The sequence below is a fragment of the Stegostoma tigrinum genome, unplaced genomic scaffold (assembly GCF_030684315.1).
Source record: "Stegostoma tigrinum isolate sSteTig4 unplaced genomic scaffold, sSteTig4.hap1 scaffold_768, whole genome shotgun sequence".
Classification (NCBI taxonomy): Eukaryota; Metazoa; Chordata; class Chondrichthyes; order Orectolobiformes; family Stegostomatidae; genus Stegostoma; species Stegostoma tigrinum.
In genome coordinates, this window is record NW_026728714.1 from 1 (window position 1) to 19554 (window position 19554).

At 40.2% G+C, this 19554-nt stretch overlaps 1 protein-coding gene across 1 annotated transcript; it reads right to left on the reverse strand.

Moving 5' to 3' along the window:
* Positions 1-4: 4 nt before the first annotated feature.
* LOC132209262 (zinc finger protein Eos-like) lies at positions 5-14766 on the reverse strand (the record flags this gene model as incomplete). The annotated part of the gene is made up of 3 exons (XM_059644382.1): positions 5-537; positions 2108-2242; positions 14617-14766. Coding segments are annotated over 3 exons (818 nt in total), but the record flags the coding sequence as incomplete, so codon positions are not given.
* Positions 14767-19554: the final 4788 nt, after the last annotated feature.

The window sequence follows — 19554 nt, forward strand, 5'->3', positions numbered from 1 at the left end:
CATCTTCATTTAAGACTCTTAGGACCTCTTTGGCTGAGCTTTGAGCTGCTTTGGCAGATGATGGGGGCTCCTGTGCCTTTGGGTCCTCTTTGGAATAGGCCGGGCTTTGCCGTGTGGCATAGTTACTGGGGAAAGTTTGGGCATTCCTGTCTTCATGGCTGCTTTCTGTATCTGTGGAATCATGGCAACCATTGCTTGGAGACACTCCAAGCTCCACCAGCTGGTTTTTTGCTCTAGAATTCAGATGTTCTGGCACGTCATCGTGACCTTCTGCTGCCTCTCTACTTCCCTGTGCCTCAGCTCGGCTGTGGATGGGATGTACATGGGAGTAGACAGCACTGATCACTGGCGTGATCTCCGGTGCGCAACTAGTCATGGGGAGCCTCGGAGGCCTCATCGCTTCAGTTCCTAGATAGGACAGTGCACTGCCCAAATTCTGGTCCATGGGGTGAGGAGCCATCATCTCTACATCCTTCTCAAAATTGGAGTTAACCTCAAAGTGAACATCAGTTAGGTTGAGGCGTATGTGTTTATCACCTGAAAAGAAAGGATTAGGATTTAAAAATCAGAAAATAACAGAAATATATCAGTAATAAAGAGACGTTAGAGGTGAATCATTCCCCCTTTCCTTTTTCTAACCAATTCTGTTACATCAAATTCTACAAATGAAACCCCTATCCAAGTTACCAATTTTTGTTTCAGGAACTGAAATTGTCATTTTACAAATTTTATTACAAAGACAATAGTAAAATTAAAAGAAAGATGTTTCAATATTCTTTCAGAAAGACATATAGCCTTCAAGTCAATATCTTTTTGGCATTATATGGATTTAGTTTAAGGTCAGAATCAAGGATTGTCAAAATCTTAAATGTATTGTATGTTTCATCATTTTAATGAAGACATTAGCTCAAGCATTTTTGAAATCATAACCTTACAAAGGAAGTGGTGACAATTTCTGATGAGCCAAATTTAGACAGTAGGTCAACAACGCAAACTTGAATTAGCACTGGAACTAAAATAATCAAAACCAAATAAAACCAAAAATGGCCAATTTCACTCTTCTACCTGACAGTGAAAGAAAGCCTCAAAAAAAAAATCAAACAAGATTCCTCCTAATTTAGGAAGTCTCAAAAATCCCTACCACAAAATCCAAATTTATTTTGCTTAGATAGTAGGTGGTTGAAATTCCCTTCTTATTCAAGTATTCTGATGGAAGTATTCAAAAATCACGAGAATTCTGAACAGGTAAATACGGAGAAAGTGCTTTCCACTTGAACTGATCAAGAATGAGAGGTTACAGAGTTAAAGTAATGAGCAAAATGAGAAGTGATACAAGGCAAGCTTTTTCATACTGTAAATGGTTAGGATCTGGACTATACTGCCTCATTTGAGGTATCCAAAAGGGAATCTGATGGTTGCTTGAAAAGAAATAATTTGCAGGGTTATGTGGAGAATGCAGACTGACAGTAAGTAAAATGCTCATTTGGAGACCTAGCCCAGAAGTGATCAGACTGAATAATCTCCTTCTGTGCTATATTACCTCTGTGATTTGGCCATTAAGTATTAAAACTGGACTTATTCAATACTAGGGTAAAAAAAAATCTTTGACTTAGGCGTGGTAATATTAAAGAACTATAATATGCCATGTGTTTAAGACCAACATGGAAACTTTCAATGCTCTTTCTTAATCTGAAATTAAAACAATGCTGCAATAAAAAGAAAAATGGAGTCCAATACACTAACAAGATGAAAAGTATATGACAAAATGAAACTTTTACTTCTATTAAAATTTGCAATTTTGTAGAAAATGATACCATTCATACACTATGACCCAGAATTCCACACAAAATGGTGAAGCAAAATCAATACTACATGCAGCCAGATCACCATTATGCAAAATGCAATGGATCCGCTGCAGTCAATTGCATTACCCAATTTGCTCTTTGTAGGATTGAGATCCTCTTTAAATGTTTTCATCTATTTTTAAATTTAAGTTGTCATGGTGACAGGCATTTTTAAAGGATTATGGTATAGAAAAATACAGTTGTAAACCTAACACTTCAATGCCCTCTGGGACATATTAAAAAAAAACAACAGAAGCTCTTACCCACAAATTTCTGCGGAGTAGATCTTTTTCGTTTTGCAATGGTGTTAGCAAGCCTATCTATAAAAGAAGGCCTGTCAGGGGCTGGCTGAAGGATATGGTCAGGCATCACATCCATGTCACGGTTCTCCTCCCCTGCTGATGAGAGAAAGCACCCTAAAATCTGGTGATCAATTGATGCACATTGTACAGGCAGCATTGGGAACAACAGTGGAAGTTGCTTTGAACCAGCTTTAGCGATCATCTTATACAGCACAAACGATTAAATTCTTGTTAACCAATTCATTTTGGCAACAGAAACAGAGCTCCAATACATTCCAGGAGGCATTTTGCGCATTTGCGCCACAATGGAGAGAGACCAACAAACTGTCTGTAAATTCTACAGTTTTGCCAGCTAAGTGAATTTTCTGGAAAGTGTTGTACAAGCAGAATTCACTTTTTTCTTTCAAGCAAGTTGCAGCGTGAGTTATGCAAATTGAACCCTAACCTACACTGAGTACACTCTCCACATTCATTCCATGATACGCATTCTCAATGCAGTTATAGGTCATTGATTCATCCTGTTTGAGTAGCGCCATGTCTTTAACGAGGTCCTACGTGAAATGAGTTTGGACAACCTCAACCAAGTCTGATGTAGCCGTGGGTCCACAGCATAATTGCCTCTAAATAGGCATTTGCTGGCAAACTCAGACAGGCCATAATAATTGCCAGTGTAGAAAGTAAAATATTCTCTCAGGTGGTCTTTTGATGCCCAAGTGCAAACAAAAACAGAACAGGCCTTACTTAGGTGGGCTTGATGCCGATACCGGATGACTAGAGTGGAAAGTGCTCCCCAGTATGGACATCTTTTCACCCTGATGAGAACTAAATTCATTAGCAACATTTTAAAATAAGGTACTGAGGTTGAACAAATCTTTGTTTGCACCAAGCTATTTTATAGCCATTTAGGATATTAATTTGCTATCAAATTTCAAAATGTAAAGGAAGAGTAAGAAAAGACTGGAATACCTGATTTCTACTGACAGTCTTAATGCCCCATTGTCATTGGCCTCCAACCACCGCCACCATATATACCCTCCATCCCTTTCCAGTTTCTTAAGAGGCTGTGAGAAATGAATAGCTGCAAATTTACTCTGGCCATGACCATTTTGCAGTTGTAGTATGAATGGTATTTTTTGTTCCATTACAAATATGAAGTTAGCTCCCCTAGTAGTTGCAACATTGATTAGTTGAGGCATGCCCCTAGGCTTGATTCCTGGTTTGGGCTAATGTAGAAGTGTTTGAGTGTGCGTTACCTTGTGAGGGCAGGCCAGAGGGCAAGGGTGGGGTTCATTAAAAAAAAAACAGCGTTCTTGCTCCAAATCACAATCCCACTCTTGACTGACATCAAGTTATCAACATGGGGACCATATGAAATATATATTCGAGAAAAACACAGCTACAGGGCCCACCATTAGGCGGGTATTTTTCTGTGCAGTTGCTGCAACACTAAGTGTGCTATCTAGTTAGTGCTACTGGTGAGTTGATCACAATTATCACAAGTATACTCCTACTTCAGTTCCCATTCTTCCCCAACCCATTTCCCACCCCCACCAATTCTCTCCTTCAGACACTGTGCTGGGATACAGTGGTCATCACATGCAGACAATGGGTGAGGGAGTGGAATTTGCTTCTTCACAAAAGTATTTTTCCATACACATTGCAAAGCCAAAATCCCAGGACACAATTTAAGTATATTCACAAAGGCAGGATGCCAGTACCTCATCCAGTGGGCATGCTTCATGCAGAAGCCTAGACTGAATGTCAGCAGGTTTTCTGACCATTCTTACCCTATACCTTCACAAAGTTTTGCCGTAGAGGTTGCTGGATAGTATTCAGAAGCAGAAACCAAAACAGATATTTCTGCTCCTTAAACGAGAGTGAAATTCAAGCTGTACCATTAGGTACAAATATTACATAACATTCAAAAGTCAATTGGAGCTAGACACTTTCTTTCATAGTTTTCTTTAGGCATGCATGAAACAAAAGTTTAAAATAACATGGTACAGTGGTCAGAAGTGCATTACGGCCAGCTTTAAAAGTGCCACCAGTCAGGATATGAATGCAATCATCTAAACTCTATTTCAAATTAAGAAAGTTTTGAAAGATCTACTGTGAAAGGCTGCAATTCTGGAACTGGTAAATGGCAAACAAATGGTGACCTGAAACCATGAAAATCAGCAATACAAGAGTACATGGAAACCAGAGTATACAGTAATCCCAAGATTTCTATGTTACATGCAGAAATTGAACTAATATTCTGAAATCGTTATAAGGCTCAATGGATACAAATCTTACAAAGGAAGATATTCAAGAATATGAACTGTCGCCAAGTGATAGCCACAGAAACCTTCAGAAAACTCAATTTAATTTCTAAAATATATTATTTAGCAGATTCCTAAACAGCATGTCACTGTAAGAGTTCACCATTGTTAACAGTAAAACTGACCCAGTTTACAGACTGCATTTATTCACACTGGAAATTAGATACCAAATCTACTGCATAAGTAGTTGTGAACTTGCACTGGTGGAAGTAGCACAGCCCTCAAATTTCTTTTGTACATCCATGCCTCAAACAGTAAACTGTTAAAAATCAAATACAAATAAATATCACATTAACTCATTAAGCTTTTGTGTTCTTTCAAAAAACTATTCTTGGGATTTGCAACGCTTGCACAGCAGTGTTTACTGCCGTCATAGTAACCCTATGGACATCAAGGATCTGTTTTTAGGGACTGGAGATACATGATCGAACTGCATAGGTAGTGGTAGGTTCTTTTTGGAATTGGTTGGTTGGTTGGTTGGTTGGTTGTTTGGTTGGGGGGGGGGGCAGGGAATGGAACTCACAACTGATTGAATTAATTCTTCAAATGCCACGGCTACTGGTCAAAGCCATAGCCACTACACTACCTTGTACTGCAATCAGTCATTTCCAGCATTCAACAAAGAACTTGGTGCATTGAAACATACCCCTTTATAATTCATCTAAACAATTATGCAGCATCACGTTTCACTATTTATGATTCTCACATTTTCTTTGCATTACAAGCTCTGCTACACTCCTTGTTTAAGATGGTAGTTGGACAAGTTATCACGCTCCCAACTTTCGATGTACAAGTGGCCCAGTGTGACATTGATATTTCTGCTCCTATAAGGAATGCCTGGAAATCGGAAATTTGGGAGTCACAGGCAAAGAAAAATGACCTACCTTGTACGGTCTTCAACATTATTTACATGACAGCATCCCTCACACACCCAAGGAATTTGTCCAATGTGGACTGGTCCTGGAAATCATACTTTCTTTGATCATCACATCACTAAGAGCACCCCTTGTGGTATTTTGCTCCCACATTATATAAAAGGTACAGGTAATACAATTAATTTTTAAAACAAAACATGCAGTAATCTTTTAAAAAGCCTGAAAAACCCCTAAACAATAGACACAAAAATAAAATTGACACAGGGGTGCAAAAAGAATGCTGGCGCTCAAATAATGATGAAGAACCTAAAAGTTCATTTAACTTCTTCATTTAGGCACTCCTCAAAAACCACCAACGCAGAAGCAGCTTGGGAGGGGAAAAAACCTAGCTCTGATGTCACACGTTTTGCTATCAAAACAGATTGAAGATTGGCCTTCATTGCAAGAGTGTTTGAATGTAGCAGCAAATATCTCTTACTGCAGCTGTTTAAGGGCTTGTGTGACCATACCTGGAGGAGTATGTGCAGTTTTGGTCTCTTTACCTAAGAAAGGATACACTTGCCATACAGGGAGAACAGCAAAGGTCCACTGGACTGATTCCTGGTATGGCAGCTAGATCATATGAGGAGAGATTGGGTGGGCCTGTATTCACTGGAGTTTGGAAGAAGTGAGAGGGAATCTCATTAAAATGTATAAAATTCTGACAGGGCTGGACAGATTGGATATAGGGATGATGTTACCCCTGGCTGGAGCAGTTGAGAACATGCTTCATGGTCTCAGGATACTCAGAAGGCCAATTGAGACTGAGACCAGGAGAAAGTTCTTCATTCAGAGGATGGTGTACCTCTGGAATTCTCTACCACAGAAGGTAGTAGAGGCAAAGACACTGAAAATGTTTAAGGAAGAAAATTATAGATTTCTAGAAGCTAAACATGTTAAGGGGATGGGGAAAATGCAGGAGTATGGCATTGACAGAGGATCAGCCATGATCGTGTTGAATGACACATAGATGGAAAGTAGGAATAGGCCACTTGGCCCATTGAAAACTATGTTTTTAGATTCTGATTTCTGAAATAAATCCTTTAAGATGAAATCAAGAATTGAGTTTATTAATAAAACATTCAAGTGTTTATTGGGTTAATTACTTTGATCCTCTAACAACATACAATCAGAAAATTAAGGCAGGCAGGACAGGAGATAGGTTATAAATTACGAGTTTTCGTATATCCAGAAGTATCGAAAATCAGTTCATGAGTTACAACTTTCCAGAGGTCAATATCCAATAACATATTTCCTCTGTGAGCTGAACCAGTTGTTCTTTTGTGTGCAAAGTGTGAGCTTTTTTCAGCCAGTAACACATGGAGGGACCGAGTCAGGCTGCCAGGTCAACCTGGGGTCCGAGTCTCTCTCTGGAGGCCAAACAGCACTGACAACAAATTCCAGAATTGCAGTCTTCTTCATCAGTCTGTGTCAACTTGCTGTAACACACCTCTACAACAGAAAGTATTTGAACTGGATCTTCTCGCTTAGAAGTAGGGACATTACCACTGCGCCACAAGACCCCTCCCAAAATCTGAGTTATTTTAATCAACCTAGTCAAACATACCATGACACGCATCCAGGCCAGGTTGGACCCATACCCAGATACTCCAGCCTAGAGGCAGGGACACTACCACTAACCCACAAAACCCTCTCCCAGAATTATATACTTAAGTAATTTAACAGGCTTAGGTTTTAGTCATATGCCAAAGACAGGCATTTCAGGTTCTGATTTTTAAAAATTGTCTATTTAGCTGTTTAAAAATACTAATTAGAAGGTTAAGCTTGCTGTAGTTTTACTGTCCCCAGAGCTGCCACTGCAAGGTGAAGAGATAATTGTAAGAGCATGAGCACCCATTTTAACGCAGTGGGTTTGATGTTTTCTCTTGTCAAGAGCTGGCTCATCTCTAAGCGTTAGTTGGAATGCAAAGCAGGGAGTTCAGAAGCTTCTGGAAATACAATGTGATTAGCTTTAGCCATTTTATGAGTCCAGCAAGGCTATCCATTTTTAAATTAAACAGCATTTAAACATTAAAGCAAAGAATATAATTTGCTTTTGGATTTCTCTTCATGCTATCTGGCCATGAATGCCTTCATTCCTCACACCTCAGGAAGGACATACTGGCACTGGAGTGCGTCCAGTGGAGATTCACATGGATGATCCCTAGAATGGTAGGCCTAATGTATGATGAACGGCTGAGGGTCCTGGGATTGTATTCATTAGAGTTTTGAAGGTCGAGGGGAGATATAATAGAAACATACAAGATAATGTATGGTTTAGAAAGGGTGGACACTGGGAGGTTGTTTCCATTAGGTGGGGAGACTAGGACCTGTGGGCACAGCCTTAGAATTAGAGGGGGTAAATTTAAAACAGAAATGATGAGACATTTCTTCGGCCAGAGAGAGTGGTGGGCCTGTGGAATTCATTGCCACGGAGCGCAGTGGAGGCCGGGACGTTAAATGTCTTCAAGGCAGAGATTGATAAATTCTTGTTCTCACAAGGAATTAAGGGCTACGGGGAGAGTGCGAGCAAATGGAGTTGAAATGCCCATCTGCCATGATTAAGTGACAGCAATGTGGACTCGATGGGCCAAATGGCCTTACTTCCACTCCTGTGTCTTACGGTCTTATTCTTGGCAGGAAAAAAGAACAAATTTTTCAACAATGACATGTTTGAGAAGAGGAAAAAATAGTATAATTCTCATTCATTCCAAAGAAAATAAATTTTCAAAAAAAGGTCATGGGGATTGGCGGCCACCTTCTGTATTTTCTTTCAGAAGCTAGAAAAGCTGCAAACTCCAATTGCAGTGCATTAGAACTTCAGCTACTCCAGAGTATAGGTGAACTCTCTAGTCAAGCAGGTGCTGCTTTCCAGCTGCCTTAACTGTCTTACACTGGGATGGTTTGATTGCCTGCCCCCACCACACCAAACACCCCCGATTATCCATTCCCCCCATTGTATTGCACTAAAGTTTTTCAACCAGGGAAGGATCTTCCTCCTGTCTGCTTATTTATGTGCGAGCTCCCTGAATCCTCTGATTTTGGGAAGGCAGCTCTGGTTAGCCCAAATCTCTAGTTAGACAGTGATGGGGTGAGTTTGTTTTGATCCACATTAATCAGCTGCAGTCAGGAACTTTCTGCATCCCAAGAAAATCCTGGAGGGAGAAGGACTGTGCCAGCCCCATCATCTGCATATCTGTCAAACAGCTATTTTCAATTTCACAACCTGGCAGTTTTTTTGACTGACTGGGAGAAGCAACCCATTCAACCTCTGCCTTTCGGTATGGTCCTTCCGCCCCCGTTCCCAGTTTACCCTGACTACAAAGTGGTCTGCCAGTTCAATGTCAGGCTTAGTTCCTTTAAAGTTTATGAAACCTTCCATGACTCTTTCTGAACTCTGTTCAGCTCTCTGCACTTTTGCAGAACCTTGCTGATGCAGTTTCTTCTGGGGCATTCATCCTCTTTTCCTAGAGGTCTGCCGGAACACCCTGTGCTGAATAGGCCCCCTTCTGCTGCATTTATTTCCGTTCAGTTTGTTCTCTTCTCCTCATCTACTTTGCCAAGGTCTGGCTTGGTCTCCCTAAATCCCTGTGGTTGTACAGTCTCTCTTGGGATTCCAATCTGGTCTGGCCTTTTGGGAGTTAACAACAACTAAGTTGCTGGCCACAGCAGCAAGTACGAAGTAAGTAGGAAACTCATTCTTCCTAGTGAAAGATCCAGATTGATTCTTATGATTACTGGACCGGAGACTAAAAGTCACACTATAGGCGAACCTGGTGGAGAAGTACAGACCTGATCCTCCCCCGATCTCTAATCTAAGCATTGTCTTTCAGAGCAGATTGGGGACAGGTTTAGAATCCTTCCTGAAGTGAGGGGTTATGTAGTCAGAGAGTCTGATTAAAGCAACAAACTTGCTTGCTTTCTGGGAGGGTAACAGAGACACTGTTTCTTTGAGGACCAAACTCTTGGAGTTTTCTAGGATTTTGCCAAGGTTGGCTACACTCAGCGAAAACTGTCCAGGGCCTGGGGCTCTGTGTCGTGGGGGCCCCGGTCGGTTCTGTTGCATTCCCTGTTGGATCATCACTCTCTGGACTGATCTGGCTTCATGAGCTTGCTTTTTAGCTTCCATGATTCTGGTCTGGAGTGATCTACTTTATTGCAACAGAACACATCAGTTTCTGGAAGAGTACTCCTCACAGGCTGGAGGACTTTTAGCACCCTTTGGGTTTCCCTTTCCAAGTGGAAGAATTCTCCAGATGCTCACCCTGTTTATCTGTCCAATATTCATTGGTATGTTTGGAAAGGAGCTGCTTGGGTTTCCTCCTATGGGTGAGAGTTTGTAGCTGTCTGCCGCAATAGCTGCACTCCTAGCTGCGAGGGTTCTCGGGTTCCTTCAAATATATCCTTGGGATATGGAATGGACAATTTTGATATTCTTCCAGCAACATCAGCTTGCACAATTCATTTTAGGGGTGTGCTCTATTTTTACAGCATGGATCCACCTGTCAAAAAGGACTTTCTTCCACTTTTCAAACACAGCTGGTTTCTTTTGATCAGGTTCAAACTTGTTTTAAAATTTTGGCCTCTATATTTTCATGTTTTTGATCAACTTTTATTTTGTTTTGGCTAATATAAATGGATCAATTCAGAATGAGTCCCAATTCTGTCATGGACAAAGGGGGAGTGGGGGTGAATAAAAATTATGATTGCTTTCCTTCTCTAAAGCCCAAGTGGAGGTATTGTTTGATTTATTCCTTTCCCTTTTTACTCCCTTCCTGAGCCAAGCCAAAAGTGTTCTCCAAACCCTGGTTTTCGTACTCCGAATTTTTAAATAAATCCATAGCAAAATAATTTAAGATGGAAAAAAAAAAGATGGCTTATTATCAAAACATTCAGGATATGGGGGAATTGCTTTCTTATTCCATGCACACAAATAAACACACTGGAAATTATGGAAGATAGGACTGGAGAGAAGAGAATGTAGGTCATAAGATACAAGTTTTGATAAATAGAGGTATTAAAAATGAGCTCCAACTTCCCAGTGATCAGTGTCCAATAACAGTTTCCTCAGTGAGTTGGGCTCAATCATGTTCTTTCCTGTAGTTTCCTCATGTTCAACCTGGAGATAGAGATGGAGGGCTAAGGCAAGCTGCTAATTCAGCATGGACTTAGATGTGCAAAATTGTAGACTCAACCAATTCAAATTAACGTGTGTCATCTAAAGCAAGAATGCCATGCAGGGATTCAGAAGCTTCTGGAAATACAATGTGGTTAGCCTTGGGCATTTTATTAGTCTAGTAATGTGTCAGTTTTTAAAAAGAACAGTTAAAAAGAACAGAATTTGAACACTAGGAATACATATTTATGGATGATGAGAATTGGAATATGAACATGTTTGGACATTACTGGGTTACAAAAAATTTATGTGATGTTTGGAGCTTAAGTTCAAAAGGTCTGTTTGCTGTTTACAAAAACCAATTGACTCCACTGGACACTACTTGCCAAAGATTTGAGAGACAGGCAAGGGTGGAATTTTATTGTTTTAATTGTTGAGCAAACAGACTTAGAAATCTCTAACGGGCCTATGTGTATCACCTAGCAACAGCCTCTGGACTGAGTTAATTATTGTTTTTTAACAGTACATACCTAGAAGCTGCAGACAGTTGTTGGAGATATTTGCAAGGACAGGAAATACTGTCTCTCTGACCATAAGAATCGGAGCTTGGAACTGAGAGAAACACTTTCTGTACTCCTCACAGTGAAGTGGTTTGATTAAAACCTGATAAAGTTTCAAATATTACTTTAATAAACTCTTAATTTTTCCTCAACTGAATCTGAAATCTCATTAAGATTTTCCATTATGCTGTGACTGTCAACAATCAGATCTTGTTGACACAATTCAAGGAACTCAAAAGAGAAGCCAACCCATTTTTCTGTCATCCAAATTTAACCCTGACCTGGTGTTGTTGTTTTGCTTCCCTTTTTGCCTCATCTTTAAGTTTAACTTTGCCTGTAATAAACAATTTCTTAGGTTTCATTAAAGTCTCTTCTGTTCAAGCTACAAAGGGAACCAAACTGATAATTTTCGGTGATTAAATAAGATTTATAGTTTTGATGTAGCTCCTTGATTAGTTGGGCTTGATTTCCAACACATTCATCCTGCTTAGAGTTGTAGCAATTCAAAACATAAAATATAGTTTTTTTGGGAGAAATGGCCATGACCCATACTTGAATGTAGACCAAATCCTAACAGTAATTTCTGGTAATTAGACAAACAGCAGACCAAATAGCTACCTTCCAGAAACTGACAATGAAAGTAATATTGGTTTACACGAAGGTATCTTTAAAAAAAGTTTCAGAGGGTGGTGGGGGGGTGGGGTGTCCATCAATTCATTATGGACAACTTTAACATCCCAGTTAGGAATGAGGGGAAAATTGCTCCTTGATGAAATGTTGAGAAACAATCAAACCTGATTTTGAAAGAGGAGGCCATATATGCTCACTTTACACTCAGCTCAAAGCAACGTCAATAATCAGAATCATGAACCACATGTGACAGTGAAGATAAAACTAGCAGCAGACGAAAGTTTATAACAGTAAAAGAGTGTTTATATGCTGGTTTTATACTATAACATGGGTTGTGTCTTCCTCTGCATGAATACTTGTCAAATTTTCCCTTAAATGATTCAAGGTTTATGCCTCCAGCGCTCTCCATTGCAAAGCATGAATGTTCTGACAACTCTAAGAAATTTCTTCTGAACTCACTTGCTTTTATTTATTTTTAGGATTATGCACATCTACGGTAATCCAACATTTATTCTGATCAGTATGCCCTGGAGGTGCTCAGTTAACCAAGTAGTTTGAAATATGTAGACGAGTTTATTCGCTCTGACGGTCACAGGTGAGCCAGATGTATTTCTCTAAGAACCTGCATCTTTCACATTCATGTTTTGACTTGTGATCATAAATAACCAACCAAAGACATAGATTACTTGCTGAACTGCCATCTACAGGTGTGGATGAACCAACCAGTTGTTTAAATACAAATACACTATAGTCACAGGCCAAAGTATGCAGCAAAAACTGAAAAAGGTACTTCATAAATTATCAGGGAGGGTGGTAAAGGCCAAAATAGAAGATTCTGTATTGGTTATTTAAAGATACCAGAGAAACCATGGATACAACTAATGCAAAAAATGAATCCTTTAGATTGTTGGTAATCTAAGACCAAGATGCAGTATTTCTTTAATATACTATACAGTGGTTAAATGGAATTTTTAAGAATTGGCTGTTTTCCAAGATCTTAACTTCTTGAGCATAATAAGATAGAATAAATTGCGGCTATTCGCTGCTTGGATGTACATGCTTATTAGCTCTCTAATTTAGGAGTTTTCTTATTTTGGGTAGACTTCTTAGTTACGAATGAGTCCTGATCTATGTACCATGAGTGACAAAAGTTAAAACAGCATAATTCAAATTAAGAGGGTATTTTTGGACAACTGTCTCTCAGACCTCAAATACTCAGGTAGTTGCCCAACATGCTGCTGAAAACAGTGAAGGCAGACACACTCCAGAGTCAGTAATGGTCAGTCAATGATGGCGGTTTTGTTGGTTAAAGAGGTGTGCAACAGTGCAACACGAATGGTGATTCATTTTTTCCTGCAGGTGGACATTTACTTCTCTTCCTGATTCATATGATCCAAATGGTCAAGTTTGTTTTGGCTTGCCCAGGTAGATTCAACAGCCTTGAATTAACAAAATGGAAAATGCCCCCCAACCTCAATGTCTTGAATTAGGTACGAACACATTGTGGAGCCAATAGGATAGTAATCAGGTTCTTAATTATAATTTAACTATCATTCTTGGGTACTCTCAGTCTTGATGGAACGCGTTCTCTCTTGACAAATTTATTTTCATCACCTAGTCTGGTAGCTAGAACTGTCTGGTACACACAGTCACCTCACCCAACAGATTAGCATGCTGTCAAGGAGCTGCTTTTCAGAACGATAAAACAAAGACTGAATACAAGTCACCCTAAATTCTCTCTAAATGCTTGGCTAAGATTTGCTAAAGTTTGGTGCGATTGTGATGGTGCACAAATTTCATAATATGACACGAGCGACTTACGGGATGGGATGCAACGCAGCACACCTTTCTGGGTCTTGTAGACTTGTTTAGAGCCCTTCCTGAGAAAATGGAATGGCTGATTATCGTAGAACCACCCCACTGATCCCCTACCCTGTCCCCATTAATATCAATGGTGACATACAGTCTGCTGAATTAATGCCACTGTGATTGCCACAGCCACTTAGACCAATGAAGTCAATCACTTGCCCAAGATCGAGCAAGGGTTTATTTGAGGAACTTAGAATGCTTATTTTACTTAATTGAAATTAAAAAATTTCAACTGACAGCAAGACTTGTCCCATTTTTCTCAAATAGTATTTTATTTATGTTTATTGGGCTTGTATAATCAAGCATAAATTGCAAGCAGCAATAAAAATATGGTGGAGATCATACTCAATGTCTAAGATAACCCTACATGCACCCATTTATATGATGGCTTCAATAAGAATTCATCAATTTAAGTCCAACCTTAACATTCAGTCCAAACATACTGTGACTCATCCTCTCGTAATTGGATTGGAACAATTTCTTGGAATCAAGTCCCTTGTCCTGGGCTCTGTGTCAGGGCTTGGTTTGTTCAGATGTGCATCAGATATTGACTTCTCAGTTCCTGATCAAGCCCTTTGTGGATACATTTGAATTACATTGCCAGCAAATTGTTGAGAGTGTTTTCCACTGGAACATCAGGTAGACCAAAAGTTCAACATGGCATTTGTTAATTAGATGATTGGCAGATCCTGGGCTTTTATGTAGAGCTTTACACAGGGAAGGGTGCCCCTTAAGAGGTGACCTTGATGGTGCTATTTAAATAAAAGCATGGATTTTCCAGATTCGATTTTACAGATCTAAATTCTGGATTTGATAAGTTCCCAAGTTGTGTGAATGATACCTGAATGACCAAACACACTATTTCAAACATGAAATATACAGCAATGCACAAGTCATGAGCAGCTAACCAGATAACTATGCAACACCATAATTGCCATTTGGATATGTCACTGCTCGTTATACACACACAATATCTGTTTCACTATCTTTGGGTAACTGTGGCACTCCTAGATATATTCCCTGTTTCCCCAGACTAACTGTAGCACTACTGGTTACAGACCTTGCTGAGTAGATGGCTGTGGTGGCTCAGCATTCAGACTCTGTAGGTAGTTGTGACAGCGCTCCTTGTGCTCCTCCAGTGAACTCTGCTGCTTGTAACTCCGACCACAGTAATTACATTTGTAAGGCTTCCCGACCGTGGGAGAGGAGACTAAAGAAAAACACAAAATTATCAGATAAGCATTAGATTATGCAAGATAATCTACATTACATTGAATTGGACACAATACATAACATTAAAAATGGAAATATACTAGAAATATGAAACAAACCAACAATATCCGAGACAGGTAACATTCCAGGCAGAAGCCCTTCATTTCTAAGCATTTTTTCTTTCCCCTCAGAGCTTCCATCTCACCTTAGGCAAAATATCCAGTCCAGCACAGCAATCTGAATATAGTCGCCCCAAGCCACCACAAGATTCAGCCAAGAAAATCACAAGAATAGGAAGTTGCTGTTTTGTTTTGTCTCGTCCCCCGCCCCATGTTGTCTTTTCACTGGTTAATGATCAGTTTGTCAGAACAATAGGCATTCAATGAAATTGTTAACATCACATGTGGACAATCAATGGTATGTAGTAACACAAAATAACTTGATGTGAAATATTGCATCTCTAAATTAGACTAACTTTGATCACATTGTCTTAAAATTCAAATTATTAAGATTTTGATCTTTAGGGAAGCGTTTTCAATGAATGGAATCAGGCACCCACTGGACTGAACTGCATCATACAACTGAAACAGTTAACGGTGAACTGGAAGGGAGTCTGGAAGCAACAGTAGATTCAGTACTCAAAAAGTCAAAAAGTAAAATGTTGGCTGAATATACAATTCTGCTATTAATTCAGTTGATTGCACATCAGCAAACTTATTTCTTCAGGGAAATCAAGGAGGTTGAGGCAGGATGGCACATCTAATCAAAGTCACAGAGGATATATTCTGGGATTGTGGAGTCACTTCAGTGCTTCTGGCAAATCCAGAGCAGTTTACAAAGGACAAAGTGGTCAAGAATAGTTTCCTTTTTAGGAGAAAGCAGTGATAGCAACCATTTTAAAAGACAGGTAGCAACACGTGGAAAGAGGAAACCATTTTCTAATGGCAGCTAGCATGGGAACTAGGAAGGAAAGTTGGATTGTTAACAGTTTGGTGCCAATACCATAAAAGCAACCAGGACTTATGGTCCAATTAGGCTTGCAGAGACCAATGGGGGACATCATGGCTGGGGGTGGGGGGGAAAACTGAAGAAAACTGCATGATCCGGGACTAGAGCAGGGACATGATTTGACTCCGTAAGTAAGATAGTCAGGTTGAACGTCTAAGATTCGTCAACTCTATTACTCACAAAAACCGTTGATCTTTTTTGAATAAATTAAATTAGTATCACTATCATTTTTAAATGTCACAATTTTAACAAACTTAACCTTTTAGTCACTGAAAGCAGTAATTCATACCAAAAATGAAAAATTAAGTACAAAACCATTTTGGACACAAATGTTATTTAAGGAGATTACCACATGTACACTTGCAGTGGTACTCCGTATAGTTCCAAAGAAATCCCAATCCTCTGTCACAAGCAGTCAAAATGCTTTTGGCCACCAATGTTAGCGGAAACTACTTGTCCTACCTTCGAATACAGGGTCAATTGGTGTAGGAGGTAAACTAAACATAAACGCCTATATTAGAAAGAAACATGTAAGCAGACCATCCATATACAGATGCATTGGAACTACAGCAAGTATGCAATTATTTCTTCTTGCTATTCCCTCTACAATTATGCCGTCTTCAACTTCCTGGATGCTCATGCATCAGTTTGATTGTCAACTATCCAATCAAGAGCACCATAATCACCAAGAATCACGAATGTCTAAAATGGGGATACACTTCCAACCAATTCAGGTGAGCAGCATCACTGGTAGCTGCTAATCTCCATGTTGATATTACTTGGTTACCGTCAACATCAAAAAAAGCTGCCCTACTTATATCACACTCTTTACAAATACTTGTTCAAATTTCCATTGAGAAATCAGGGAATGTTCTCAGTCGCATGGTTGAATGTAGCTGCAGTCTAAAAAGCTAATGATTCGCAGTGTAATATCAGCTCTACCAGATTATTTATTAAAAAAACGTCATGGGGGGGGAAAGAATTGGTGAGCACATCTGCGCTCCTTTGCTTTTGTGCAGTGTGAATACTCTTAGATGGACAATTCCTGTTTCACAGTTAACGTATGCTACACGTAAACTGTGGAACAAATCAGAGAATGTTTCAATAAGGCAAATGCAGGCTGGTGTAGGTTCCATGAAATTTATAATTCAGGCCAATTTCTATAGTATTAAGACCACATTTTAAGCAATCATATAGACAGCTATTTTAAAATTTAAGCCCTGCTAGCTTTTCCCCACCCTTGGGCGATTACAGTATTTGACAGCGGCGGGGGAGGGGGGTGGTGGTAAAAGATGTCAACAACTGAGTTATTCATCCTTCATTGCTTCATTGCAACATTTGTCATTTTCTACACATGGATTCCATCACAACCATTTCAAAGGCAACCATTCAAAATAGAATACATACATGGAATTGCACTATTTTTGGGAAGTGGTCAATCTCTTTTCTTTAAAGACGTTGCATTTCAGAAATTCTTCACTCAACTCCGTATTACATACTGTTTGATCCATTCTCTCAACAAGGGGCCCAAACACTGCACACAAAACAGCGGGTGGGGGGTCTCAGCAAGATTCTATACAGTTCAAGCAAGATAGCTTTAGTCCTGAAATCAAATCTGCTTGCAATGAAGGCCAACATACCATTTTTCCCTTTGTGATTGCTTGATGCAGCTGCATGTTGGCTTTGTGGCCTTTTTAAACAGTGAAATGTTTTAACGTGGATTCTGAAACAGGTATTTTTTTTTTTAAAAATTGCTTTACTTGTATTTTGTTTTGACACCATAACACTCTTACCACTCTTACCTCTGAAAATATGTCTGCAAAATGTTAATTTCTTACCATAAGACACAGGAGTGGAAGTAAGGCCATTCGGCCCATCAAGTCCACTCCCCGCCATTTAAATCATGGCTGATGGGCATTTCAACTCCACTTCCCTGCACTCTCCCCGTAGCCCTTGATTCCTTCGGAGATCAAGAATTTGTCGATCTCTGCCTTGAAGGCATCCAACGTCCCCAGCCTCCACTGCACTCCGTGGCAATGAATTCCACAAGCCCACCACTCTCTGGCTGAAGAAATGTCATCCATTTCAGTTTTAAATTTACCCCCTCTAATTCTAAGGCTGTGCCAACGGGTCCTAGTCTCCCCACCTAACGGAAACAACTTCCTAGCGTCCACCACTTCTAAGCCATACATTATCTTGTAAGTTTCTATTAGATCTCCCCTCAACCTTCTAAACTCTAATGAGTACAATCCCAGGATCCTTAGCCGTTCATCATACGTTAAACTGACCATTCCAGGGATCATCCGTGTGAATCTCCGCTGGACACGCTCCAGGGCTAGTATGTCCTTCCTGAGGTGTGGGGCCCAAAATTGGACACAGTATTCTAAATGGGGCCTAACTAGAGCTTGAGAAAGCCTCAGAAGCACATCACTGCTTTTACATTCCAACCCTCTTGAGATAAATGACAACATTACAGTGCCAGTGACCTGTTTTGATTCCACCCTTGGGTAACTGTCCGTGTGGAGTTTGTACATTCTCCCTGTGTCTGTTTGGGTTTCTACCAGGTGCTCCGGTTTCTTCCCACAGTCCAAAAATATGCAGGCAAAGTGGATGAGGCATGGTAAATGCAGTTATGGGGCAAGGATGGAGGGGCCAGTCTTGGACACGATGCACTTCGAAGGGTCCGTGTAGACTTAATCAGCTGAATACATTTTGCATTGTAGGGATTCTTTGATTTTTAGATGTTAAAAGCATCAAAAAGTATACAGGAAAGTGGGAATATGATATCGAGATGTAAGATCAGCCATGATCTTATTGAATGGTGGACTTGGCTTGAAGGGCTGATTGGCCTATTCCTGCTTCTAGTTTCCATGTTCTTCTGTGACTGAATGAGGCTGATAGCGGTACTAGAAGGCATGAGCTTTAGGGTGGATGTGCAAATTGACTATCGCACTGTGGTAAAAAAACACTTTCAATGGGGCTTGATAAACGCAACGTAGTATAGTCAGTGAGATTGACTCTATTCTGTGCAGCAAAGAGAGAGAGTCTGTAACTGTGGAACCCATTGCCACAGAAGACTGCGAAGGCTAAGTCATTGAGTGTATTTAAGACAGAGATAAATAGGTTTGTGGACTAGTAAGTGCATCAGGGGTTACGGGGAGAAGGCAGGAGAATGGGCTTCAGAAGTATGTCAGCCCTGCTTGAATGACAGAGCAGACTCAGTGTGCAGAATGGCCTAATTCTGCTCATAGATCTTACGGTCTTATTTGCACCGATGGGAAAAGACTTTGCAGTGGGAGGTGGAGAATCCAGTCATTGGAGGCAGGACAAAAAAGGAGTTTCTGAATAGTTGTAATGAGGAATTTGGCACCATGAAGCAGAGCCTTCAATGTCATAATCTCTGGATGCATAATGTGTTGGGCAGAAAGGCTTATTTCCATGCAGTGTGCCACCAAGATTCTAACTCCAGACAAACATATCCATCTTCTTTGTGCTCAATCTGACTCCTACGAGCAGGGAGCTTTCCCCCCATTCCCGTTAAAACCAGTTTTACTCGGTTCCCTGGATACCGCATTTGGTCAAATGTGGCCTTGATGTCAAGAACAATCACTCTCGCCCTCACTCCCTCACCTCTTTTGTCCATGTTTGAACCAGGGCATCAATGAGGCCAGGAGCTGGTTGGCCCTGGTGGAAACCCAACTGAGTGTTAGTGAGTAGGTAATGCCTTTATTTCCACCTACCGTAGTCCCAATCATGCAACTATTCAATTGCTACCCCT